At 37.4% G+C, this 12,087-nt stretch overlaps 1 protein-coding gene and 1 pseudogene across 1 annotated transcript in view; one reads left to right on the top strand and one right to left on the bottom strand.

Annotated features, from left to right (window-relative positions):
- The window catches only part of LEPR (leptin receptor), a 64,113-nt gene that overhangs the window by 23,233 nt on the left and 28,793 nt on the right, over positions 1–12,087 (top strand). The window contains exons 4-6 of the mRNA XM_028142370.2: positions 6,579–6,787; positions 8,311–8,453; positions 10,506–10,650. Coding sequence (XP_027998171.1) covers positions 6,579–6,787; positions 8,311–8,453; positions 10,506–10,650 — 497 coding nt within the window. The remainder of the gene's footprint in view (positions 1–6,578; positions 6,788–8,310; positions 8,454–10,505; positions 10,651–12,087) is intronic.
- On the bottom strand, positions 4,854–5,310 carry LOC103284095 (ubiquitin-conjugating enzyme E2 N-like; annotated as a pseudogene).

The raw sequence follows: 12,087 nt of genomic DNA on the forward strand, positions 1-12,087 counted from the left end.
ATCTGAATGCACGTGTATATGCTAGTTAGCACAATTTCTAAAGCAACACTTCCTCCACACTGAATTTGTAATTGGTATATTTATCACTTACAGTTTTTTCCTCCAAAAGGACTGAAACATTTCTGAAGGCAATGATCATGCCCAAATAGTACTATTCTCTCCCTAGCCCCAAGTTGTTTTTTTTTTTTTTTTTTATTAAAGCATAGAGTGGTTTGGATAGAAGGAAGCTGGTATTTATGGACCGAATGGGAGTAGCTCAAGCAAGATAGGAGGATGGGGGGCATTGGTATCCCCCCGCCCCCGCCAACACTCTCACTCTAAATCTTCTCGTTTACAACAAGGCTTAGACTAGGGGACTATGCAGATTAAATAAAAACCACTAATAAATCAAAAATAACAACTCTCTGTGTCTTGGTCTTTATGCCTTGAGTTAGGTAACCTTACCCAAGTAATTATAATTAATTTTATAAAAATATATTTTTATTGATTGAGAGAGGAAGAGAAATAGAAACATCAATGATGAGAGAGAATTATTGATTGTCTGTCTCCTGCATGCCCCACACTGGGGTTCGAGCCCACAACCCAGGCATGTGTTCTGACTTAGAATCGAATCGTGACCTTCTGATTCATAGGTAGACACTCAACCACTGAGCCATGCCAGCTGGGCTGTAATTAAAATTTTAAGGTTAACCCATTCATTTGTAGATTTACAGTGATAGGCAAAGCATTGTATTAGAATTCTAATTCCTCCATGTCCTTGTTCAACACTTGGTATGATTAACTTTTAAAATTTTAGCCATTTTAATATGTGGATAGTGGTATCTTATTGTGTTTTTAATTTGTATTTCCTGAATGATGTTGGGCTTCTTTTCAGGGACTTATTTTCATTCTTATATCTTCTATGGTGAAAGGACTGTTGACATCTTTGCCTATATTTTAATTGGGTTGTTAATTTTAGTATTACTGAGTTTTGAGCATTCTTTATATCTTTTGGGTACAAGTGCTTTATCAGGTAGGTGATTGACAAATGTGTTTTCTCAATCTATGGCTTGTCTTTTTGTTATTTTTCATAGTGTCATTTGAAGAACAGAAATTTTCAATCTTGATAGAAGTCCAGTTTATCAATTTGTTCTTTTTTTAAAAAATAAATCTTTATTGTTGAAAGTATTACATATGTCCTTTATTCTCCCCATTGCCCTCTCCTATCCCCCTTCCCCTAAGCCTTCACCACCTACTGTCTGTGTCTTTGGGTTATACATATACGCATATGAGTTTATCAGTCGATCTCTTCCCTCTCTCCCCACCCCTGCCTTCCCTCTGAGGTTTGACAGGCTGTTCGATGTTTCTATGTCTCTGGGTCTATTTTTGTTAATAAGTTTATGTTGTTCACTAAATTCCACATATGAGTAAGATCATGTGATACTTACCTTTCTCTGACTGGCTTATTTCGCTTAGCATAATGCTCTCTAGGTCTATCCATGCTGTTGCAAATGGTAAGGGTTCCTTCTTTTTTATGACTACATAGTATCCCATTGTATAGATGTACCACAGTTTTTTAATCCCTTCATCTGCTGATGGGCACTTAGGCAGTTTCCAAATTTTAGCTATTGTAAATTGCACTGCTATGAACATAGGGGTACATATATTCTTTCTGATGGGTGTTTCTGAGTTCTTGGGATATATTCCTAGAAGTGGGATCACTGGGTCAAATGGGAGTTCCATTTTTAATTTTTGAGGAAACTCCGAACTGTTTTCCACAGAGGCTGTGCCAGTCCATATTCCCACCAGCATTGCAGAGAGTTCCCTTTTGTCCACATCCTCGCCAGCACTTGTCATTTATTGATGATAGCCATTCTTACAGGTGTGAGGTGGTACCTCATTGTCATTTTGATTTGCATCTTTTGGATGATCAGTGACTTTGAGCACTTTTTCATATGCCTTTTGGCCTTCTGTATGTCCATTTTGGAGAAGTGTCTATTGAGGTCCTTTGCCCATTTTTTAATTGGATTGTTTATCTTAATTTTGTTAAGTTGTATGAGATCCTTGTAGATTTTGGAGGTTAACCCTTATCAGATGTATTGTTGGCAAATATGTTCTCCCATGGAGTGGGCACTCTTGTTTTTTTATTGATGGTTTCCTTTGCTGTGTAGAAGCTTTTTTTTTTGATGTAGTCCCATTTGTTTATTTTCTCCTTAATTTCTATTGTCCTAGGACCGTGGTCAGCAAATGGTGGCTCGCGAGCCACATGCGGCTCTTTGGCCCTTTGAGTGTGGCTCTTCCACAAAATACCACGGCCTGGGCGAGTCTATTTTGAAGAAGTGGCATTAGAAGAAGTTCAAGTTTAAAAAATTTGGCTCTCAAAAGAAATTTCAATCGTTGTACTGTTGATATTTGGCTCTGTTGACTAATGAGTTTGCCGACCACTGTCCTAGGAGATGTATCTGTAAACATATTGCTAGGAGACATGTCTGAAGTTTTGCTGTCAATAGTTTCTTCTAGGATTTTATGGTTTCCTGTTTTATATTTAAGTCTTTTATCCATTTTGAGTTTTTTTTGTGTGTGTATGGTGTAAGTTGGTGGTCTAATTTTATTTTTTTGCATGTATCTGTTCAATTTTCCCAACACCATTTATTGAAGATACTGTCTTGACTCCATTGTATACTCTTGCCTCCTCTATCAAATATTAAATAACCAAAACAATAGATGCAGAAAAAGCATTCGACAAAATCTAACACCCTTTCTTGATAAAGACTCTCAGCAAAGTGGGAATAGAGAGATTATACCTCAATATAATAAAAGCCTTATATGACAAACCTATAGCCAACATCATACCCAATGGACAAAAGCTAAGACCATTTTCCCTAAGAACAGGAACAAGGCAGGGATGCCTACTTTCACCACTCCTGTTTGACATAATACTAGAAGTGCTAGCCATTGCAATCAGACAAGAAGAAGAAATAAAAGGCATCCAAATTAGAAATGAGGAAGTAAAACTGTCACTATTTGCAGATGATATGATACTGTACATAGAAAACCCTAAAGACTCCATCAGAAAACTACTAGATTTAATAAATGAATTTGGCTACATAGCAGGATATAAAATTAATATCCAGAAATCTATGGCATTTTTATACACCAATAATGAACTCTCAGAAAGGGAAACCAAACAAATAACCTCATTTACCATTACAACAAAAAATTTAGATACTTAGGAATAAACTTAACCAAGCAAGTAAAAAACCTGTATTTGGAAAACTACAAGACATTGAAAAAAGAGATAGAGGAAGATATATGCAGATAGTGGAAGAATATACAATGTTCATGGATTGGCAGAATCAACATCATTAAAATGTCCATATTACCCAAAGCAATCTACAGCTTCAATGCAATCTCCATTAAAATACTAACAGCATATTTCACAGAGGTAGAACAAATTCTCCAAAAATTTATATGGAATCAAAAAAGACCCCAAATAGCTGCAGCAATCTTGAGAAAGAAAAACAAAGTTGGAAGAATCACAATACCAGATTTCAAGTTATACTACAAAGCCACTGTACTCAAAACAACCTGGTACTGGCACAAGAACAGGCATATAGACCAATGGAACAGAGCAGAGAACCCAGAAATATCAGTTTGGTCTTTATGGGTCATACTTTCGGTGTTGAAGCTAACAAATTTTTACCTAACTCAAGGTCACACCACCCCCCTGCCCATCTTCTGTTCTAGAAGTTCCATAGCTTTAGGTTTTACATTTGAATTGGTGATCCATTTAAAAAAATATCTTTATTAATTTCAGAGAGGAAGGGAGAGGGAGAGAGAGATAGAGATAAACATCAATGATGAGAGAGAATCATTGATTGGCTGCCTCCTGCACGCCCCCTACTGGGGATTGAGCCCACAACCCTGGCATGTGCCCTTGACTGGAATTGAACCTGGGACCCATCCTTCAGTCCTCAGGCCAATGCTCTATCCACTGAGCAAAAGTGGCTAGGGCTGGTGATCCATTTTGAATTAATTTTTTAATCTGGTGTGAGGTATGAATTGAAGGGTTTCCCACCCCTACCCTCCCTGAATGAATCCCTGGAATATAGAGATCCCATTGTTCCAGCACAATTCATTGAAAAGATTACCCTTTCTCCACAGAGTTGCTTCTTTTTATTTATTGATTGATTGTTTAGAATAACAAACAAAAAAATTTACTAAAACATAAGATTTACAGAAATTTCCAGACAAACCATACAAAATGGTCACAAGCTTTTCTTGAAGGGGGAATTCTACATTTGATAGCAAAGTCACAATGTTATTCGTGAGGGGTGTGGTATTTGTTTAATGTTCCCATTTTGGTTTAAACAATCAAACTTGTCCACCTACAGCATCTAAATAAAGTTAGACTTGGCTAAAGAGCATATTCTAAAGACCTGGTTAGCTGCTTTTAACCAATGCAATTAGATCACCATAAAAAGGGGGAAAGGAGCCCATAAAATTAAAATTAAATTACCTACCCTCTCAAAAAACTCACCCACACCCCTGCAGCTAACCCTGATAACTACCTTCATTCACAGTGCTTTATACTTAAACCATGATGGGGGAAATGAATAAAAGCAGAGAGGGGTCACTGCTTTTAAATGTTTCACAACAATCCAGATGGTACTTCTAGCCTCTGCTCATGCTTTATAACAGTGAATCAGGACAAGACATAGATTTGCTAATGTGCATTTAATCACCAAAGGACTGAAGATGTCTGGGCTTTTATTCTATAATGCTTCTAAGACTGTGTCCATTAAATGCAAACAAAAAAGGAAGAAGTCTTGGCAGAACAGGAGAAGTGATGCACACCTGATGGTCAGATCGGTTTAAATATTAGTCATGGCATATAGCCTAGTCCATGCTCTAGCTATTTCAATGGCTTGGGCTTCGTTAGTCTTCCATTGCTCCGCTACATCATCTGCTAATGGGTCATCTGATTGGGAGCACTTAACAAAGCCTGGATCAGGGCAGAACTGTGTGAATCTGCAGTGCTGGGGACCACTTATCTTTCACAATATCTAAACATATTCTTCCCAACTTGTCTACATTAGGATGATAAATTTTGGTCATGAAACGTACTTTAGGTGCTGCCAACGATTATTCTTCTGGAAGGAATAGTTCAAGTTTAAAAGTTCCTCCCTCAAAGGGGGAATCCTGGGGGCCAGCAATGACCACATGAAAATAACGGGTGTTGCTCTCATCTGGTTCTGCTTTAATGCCGGGAACTGGTTCTGCCAGCAAACACTGGGTTTCCTTGATAATCCTGCAGGGCAGCCTGGCCATCTTGTCAGATCCCAAAATCGGCCTCTGGTCTAGTCTCTGGCTCCGCTTGCCTCACTCACCCAGAGCTGCTTCTTTTAAAAAGACAAAACAAAACAAAACAAAAACACAACACTTTATTGTTGAAAGTATTATGTCTTCCCTTCTTCCCCCATTGACCCCTTCTGGCCCGTCCCTGCCCACCGCCCTAGGCCCTCATCACCCTATTGTCTTGTGTCCATGGGTTATGCACATATGCATACATGTTCTTTGGTTAATCACTTTCCACCAACCCACCCTCCTCCACCTTCCCTCTGAGATTCAGTATTCACAGAGCTGCTTCTTTACCTTTGTAGAAAATTGGTTGTCCATATAGGTGTTGATCTTTATTCTGTTCCAGTAATCTGCTTTTCTCTCTTTACACCAATACTCCATTGACTTGATTATTGTAGCTTATTAGCTATAACTTCCTTTTTTAAAATTCTTTATCGTTGAAAGTATCACATATGTCTTCTTTCCTCCCATTAACCTCTCCCTCATCCCCCTACTGTTTATGTCCATTGGTTATGCTTATATACATGCATACAAGTCCTCTGGTTGATCTCTTATCCCCCCTCCCACCCTTCCCTACCCTCCCTCTGCTGTAACTTCTTGTTTTATTACTTTGGTTGCTTTAGGATTTATAAGATAGCCTGATATTATACCTCCAAGTGATATTACACCATTTTACTGCATAATAACATATCTCCCCCTTCCTAAGCTTGGTGCTAATGTCATACATTTTACTTCTACTTATGGTATAAACCCAACACTACATGGTAATTATTTTGGCTTTAGATCATCCGTAAATATTTACCCTCCATTAAATTTTATTTCTTTGTGTAGAACTAGACTTTCATTTGCTATCATTCATTTTCTTTTTGCCTGAAGGACTTTCTTTAACATGTTTTATAATGCAGGTCTCATGGTGGTGAATTCTTTCAGTTTTGGTATGCCTGCAAAGAAGTCATCATTTCACATTTATTTTGAAAGATATTTACATTGGGTATAGGATTTTAGGATAGCAATTTTTCTTTCCTTTTTGTTCTTCTCTTCTTGCTTATATTATTTCTGACAGCTAACCTGCTTTAACCCTTATCTTTGTTTCCCTGATATAATGTATTGCTTTGCCAATGCCCTTTATGCTGGGTGTCCAGAATAGCTTATTTCAATTTGGATTTTGTGTCCTACATTTTAAATATAGTCAGTACCTTTACATCTATATCAATGTTTGCCTCTTCTTTTTCACATAGGCCTGAAGTGTTAGAAGAATCACCACTGGTCCCCCAGAAAGGCAGTTTCCAGCTAGTTCAGTGCAACTGCAGTGCTCACAAATGTTGTGAATGCCATGTGTCTGTGCCAGCAGCCAAACTCAACTGTACTCTCTCTATGTATTTAAAAATCACATCTGGGGGAGTGGTTTTTCAGTCACCTTTAATGTCCGTTCAACTCATCACTATCGGTAAGTTGTGCATAAGAAAATCACAGATCTAAACATCAGTCACACAAACAGATTAAACACGGATTACAAAATTTGTCACTAGTTTATCTCGCTTTGACCAACTCTGTAATCATGGTAAATGTAGTGCTAGGGAGTATTGTGAGCAGCTTCTGGAATGGTTGTAGCATTCAGCCATTCAGTAGTAACAGTAGTATTGCTATCTTTGCAATTGTAACCTAAATTATTGCTTGAAAACAGTTTTATTTCTTTAAATCTTGGATCTGTCTAATGAGATATAAAGTATTTGGTTATCACATTTTTACATCTCAGATAACTATTTATGATAATAATTAGGAGCTTTATTTTTTGGCCTGGATTTATTCCTTCAATAAATATTTCTTAGAGGCTCATGATTTGGGAGCCAGGGAAAACAGTGGTGAATGAGACAAAATTCTTGCCTCACAGAGTAGGGACAAATAATAGTGGGCAGAGATAAACAAAAAGTAAACAAGGAGTAATTTTCTATACAAATCTGAGCAAAAGAAAAACTCAATTAATAGGTAATGCTCCATATTTTCAGTGCAAAGATCCCACCACATTTTTTGACCAATTTGAATATGTCTCTACAAATGTGACTAATATAAGTAAATGTTAACTTAAAATATTTAACTTTTTAATTCAGTTCTGTGTACATATGTTAAATTATATATTACTAGAAGCCTGGTGCATGAAATTGGAGCACGGGGATGGGGGATCCCTCAGCTTGGCCTGCACGCTCTTCAATCCGGGACCTCTCGGACATCCCTCTTGCAATCTGGGATTGCTGGCTCCTAACTGCTCACCTGCCTGCCTGCCTGATCACCCCTAACCACTCTGCCTGTCTGCCTGATTGCCCCTAACCACCTCTGCCTGCCTGCCTTATTGCCCCTCTGCCTGCTTGCTTGATTGCCCCTAACTGCCTCTGCCTGCCAGCCTGATGCCCCTAACTGCTCTCTCCTGCCAGCCTGATCACTCCTAACTGCTCTCCCCTGCCGGCCTGATCGCCCCTAACTGCCTCTGCCTTGGCTCCCACCACCATGGCTTTGTCCAGAAGGATGTCTGGTCTATCCGGTCTAATTAGCATATACCCTTTTATTAGAATAGATAATTATTATGTAATTATTAATATATAATTATATAATATATAATTTAATAGTGTTACTATTTTTTCAGCTCATATTTCCTTAGGTAGTTATATATAAACTTTTTACTCATATCTTTGCATCATTGTTTTTGACATCACTAGAGTCACTTTTCTAGGTATCTGAAACAATTTTCCTCACACTTTTTCCTGTACTTCTTTCTAAGTTATTGGGGCTATATCACTTTTTGAATCTGCGTATGACATTATATTTTAACATCAAGACTTTCAAGTAATTTGTCCTCCAGGTCACCTTTTAAGTAGTTGAAAGAACAATATATGCTAAAATTTCAATTTGACTTCATTTTATGATTATCACAAGAAATGCTTGACTAAAACATGTTTTTGTGTTTTTTTTCTTAAGTGAAGCCCGATCCACCATTAGGTTTGCATATGGAAATCACAGACAGTGGTGATTTAAAGATTTCTTGGTCCAGTTCAACATTGGTACCATTTCAACTTCAATATCAAGTGAAATATTCAGAGAATTCTACAAGTAGGAGAGAAGTAAGTATATTTTAGTAAAGGAAAAGTTGAGACGCAACTGAAGTAAAGGTGAGACCCATCCAAGTCCCATAGAAAGTGCTCTCCGCATACCAAATGTGCCTGCTCCTGTAGAGCAGAATCTGTTATAATTTAACATTGCACCACTGGCTTTCATTTAAGATCAGCATAGGAACTTACCATATGAACAGCATTTCTGCATCTTCTGTAAAATGCTTTTAGACAAATTATTTGATGTTACTCAGTGTTGCTTATATATGGATCTATGTTATTGAGGAGCATGACAAATTCCTTCCAGAATTTAGTGATAGAGAAAGCTCCTCTTCTAAAAAAGTTTACATATATTAGATTGATCTCTCTCCTCTCTCCTCATCGTTGAATTCATTTATAATTTTTTCACCAACCAGTTTTCTTTGATTTCTGATGTTACATTTAATCCTTTTAAAAATTGCTTAGTATATTTGTTTACATGCAGTGCAGTATATGCATTTGCACTGTAAAGTGCATCAAATCCTTTTTTTCAGTCTTTCAGTAAGTTATGGTGGAGCTCCTGCTAGAAAGCAAGAACGGGCATGCTTGTATCAGGATATACTGGGGTAGTAGACCAAAATGAGAGGAGTTTGGGAGTGCTGGTGAGAGATGGTGGGTTATAGTATTAAATGGAGGTAGGGGAAGATCTCATTGAGAGGCTGACATTTGAGCAAGGGTTTGAAGGAGATGGCAATGTAGATATCTGGGGGAATCCGGTTCCAAATAGAGAAAACAGCCATTCAGAGGTTCTAACTTGGGTGAGAGGCTGGAGGCCAGGGGAGTAAATGAGAGTAAGAGTAACAGTGCAAATCAAAGCTGATAAAATCAAAGGGAATAGTGGTCTGGTTTCATTCTGTTGCATGTGACTGTTCAGTTTCCCCAAACCAATGTAACATTACTAACCAGTTACCTCAATCAATCAACTAATCCTATATAATAAAGAGCTAATATGCTAATTAGACCGAACAGCAGAATGACCATCTGGACAACCTTCTGGACAACTGTCCGGATGACCTTCCAGAGGAAGCCGGGGCTGTGAGGGGTGAGCCCTTTGCATGAATTTAGTGCACCGGGTCTCTAGTATGCAATAAAAACCCAGAGGGTTAGGGGAGGAGAACATGGAGATTGTAAAGAACCGCATGGGCCATACATGGACTTTGGCACTTTGTGAGACTAATTGTTCTGTAATTTAGAGATAAATATCTGTTTTCTTAGATCTGGGCTAACTTTTTTTGAGACTTTATTTTCATAAAGAGCAGGATAGGAATCCTTTTATGATGTGTATGGAAAAGCAGAGTTTAGACTTCTCTGGGCTTCAGTTTTCTGATCTGTAAAATTGAGAAAATATGATTTTAAATACTATAGGTGATCTGATATTGTTTAATGGGTTCCTATTGCTTTTCACCATTTTCATTCTATGGTGCCTTGAAGTCTAAGACACAGGGGAGTCCAATAGTTTTAGAGTATATCATTAGAAAACCGAATTTATTCGCTAAGCAATTCTTTGCTGGTGGTTGTTTTATGCAGAGTTAGGTCTCTTAAATAGTTTCCTTCTACTTTATAAACTGTATTTTGATTCACTGTAGTTTATCATCAGTCTAAGGTTCTTAAAAATTATTCATGCCCTTCTTCCTGTGACGTTTTCCTCTAGGAACAAAACAGTTCTGTTCACCCTGCGCATCCTTTCCACCGTGTGCTTTCCAGTTGTCAGCAGGGACATGACGCTTCCCATTGACACTAGCTATATATCTCAAGATTTGAAAAGTCATATTCATTATCATCCAGTTAAAAATATTTGTTTATTGTCATTGTGATTCTTGGACTCATGGGTTATGTAAAATTTTATTGACTAGTATACCAACCTTTGTTATTTGGTTATTGATTTCTGTTTAATTCCATTGTGGCCAGCTAACTCCTCTGTAAGATATCAATTCTTTGAAATTTGTAGAGACTTGCTTGTGATCAGTTTCGGTAAAGGGCTCACAGTGACTTGATACTTTGGTGTTTTCAAATAATATTTAACAGGCTGATGAGATCGTCTCAGCCACATCTCTGCTAGTAGACGGTGTGCTTCCTGGGTCTTCGTATGAGGTTCAGGTGAGGGGCAAGAGGCAGGATGGCCCAGGCATCTGGAGTGACTGGAGCACCCCTCTTATTTTTACCACACAAGGTAGGTTTTTGTAACAGTACTTTCTATTGAAAAGGGAATATGTTTTTTGAAGTTGCGTTTGGTATATTATAAGACTCTTAAATTTTGTGGCACTAAACCAGAAAGACATTTTCTACTTAAGTTTTGAAAAGCTAATTTGTTAATGAAAACTTGTATAAGAGCTCCCAGGTATTTTGTTGAATTACAAGATAGCAGTATCTTGTTAAATTACATTCTTTTTCAAAATTTACAGTTAATATAAAAGTTTCAAACTCACAAATTCAGAACACTACTTGTATTGATGTTGCCTTAACTTACTTTAAAAAAATTAATCTTAGAGAGAGGAAGGCAGAGAGAGAGAGAGAGAGAGAGAGAGAGAGAGAGAGAGAGAGAGAGAGAGAAATGTTGATGTGAGAGAGAAACATCGATCAGTTGCCCTCCTGCATGGGACTTGACTGGGAATCAAAGCCGAAATCTGGGTATGTGCCCTGACCAGGAATTGAACCTGCCACCTTTTGGTGCATAGGATGATGCTCCAACCAACTGAGCCACACTGGTCAGGGCTCCTTAACTCACATTTTGAAAAATCAGATATATTTATTAAAAAAATGTATTTTTCTATATATATTGTTTTATTGATTTCAGAGAGGAAGGAAGAGGGAGAGAGAGATAGAAACATCAATGATGTAAAAATTGTATTTGACTATTATATATTATGTAATAAAATAGTTTTTTCACTACAGATGCTTAATTTTGAGAGTTTTTATATTTTTAAAGTTATCTTTAACATCAGATAAACTGCAGCTTATTACAACTTTCTTTTACATAGAGGCACATGAGCCTTAGAATAGTTTTATTTATTTAGAATGCTTTATCATTTCCAAATAGTTAAGATTTCATTTATTTATTTTTTGAACAGAGGTTACTTGATGTATTGCTGTTATAGCAAACACAGTGGTTGGCAAACTCATTAGTCAACAGAGCCAGATATCAACAGTAAAACAATTGAAATTTCTTTTGAGAGCCAAATTTTTTAAACTTAAACTTCTTCTAACGCCACTTCTTCAAAATAGACTCCTCCAGGCCGTAGTATTTTGTGGAAGAGCCACACTCAAGGGGCCAAAGAGCCGCATGTGGCTCTCGAGCCGCAGTTTGCTGACCAAGGAGCAAACAGAAGGCTAATTATCAGTACCTTTATAGTTACCACTTTTTATTCATTGATATTATTGATATTAAAGGTATACCTACCAAGCACCACAGTTAATGAAGCTTTGACTATTCCTAATCAAGGAATTATTGATTCTTGTAAAATGAATTGGCTAGCTAAGTTTTTTCATTATAGCTGCTGGGAGGTCTTGGACTTTTAGAAAAAAATCTAGGACTTTTGGTCTAATAATATTGAATTGAGGTTATGCTACATACTGGAAACAAACACTAGAAGTGCTGAATTCTTATAAT

The sequence above is a fragment of the Eptesicus fuscus genome, chromosome 9 (assembly GCF_027574615.1).
Source record: "Eptesicus fuscus isolate TK198812 chromosome 9, DD_ASM_mEF_20220401, whole genome shotgun sequence".
NCBI lineage: Eukaryota > Metazoa > Chordata > Mammalia > Chiroptera > Vespertilionidae > Eptesicus > Eptesicus fuscus.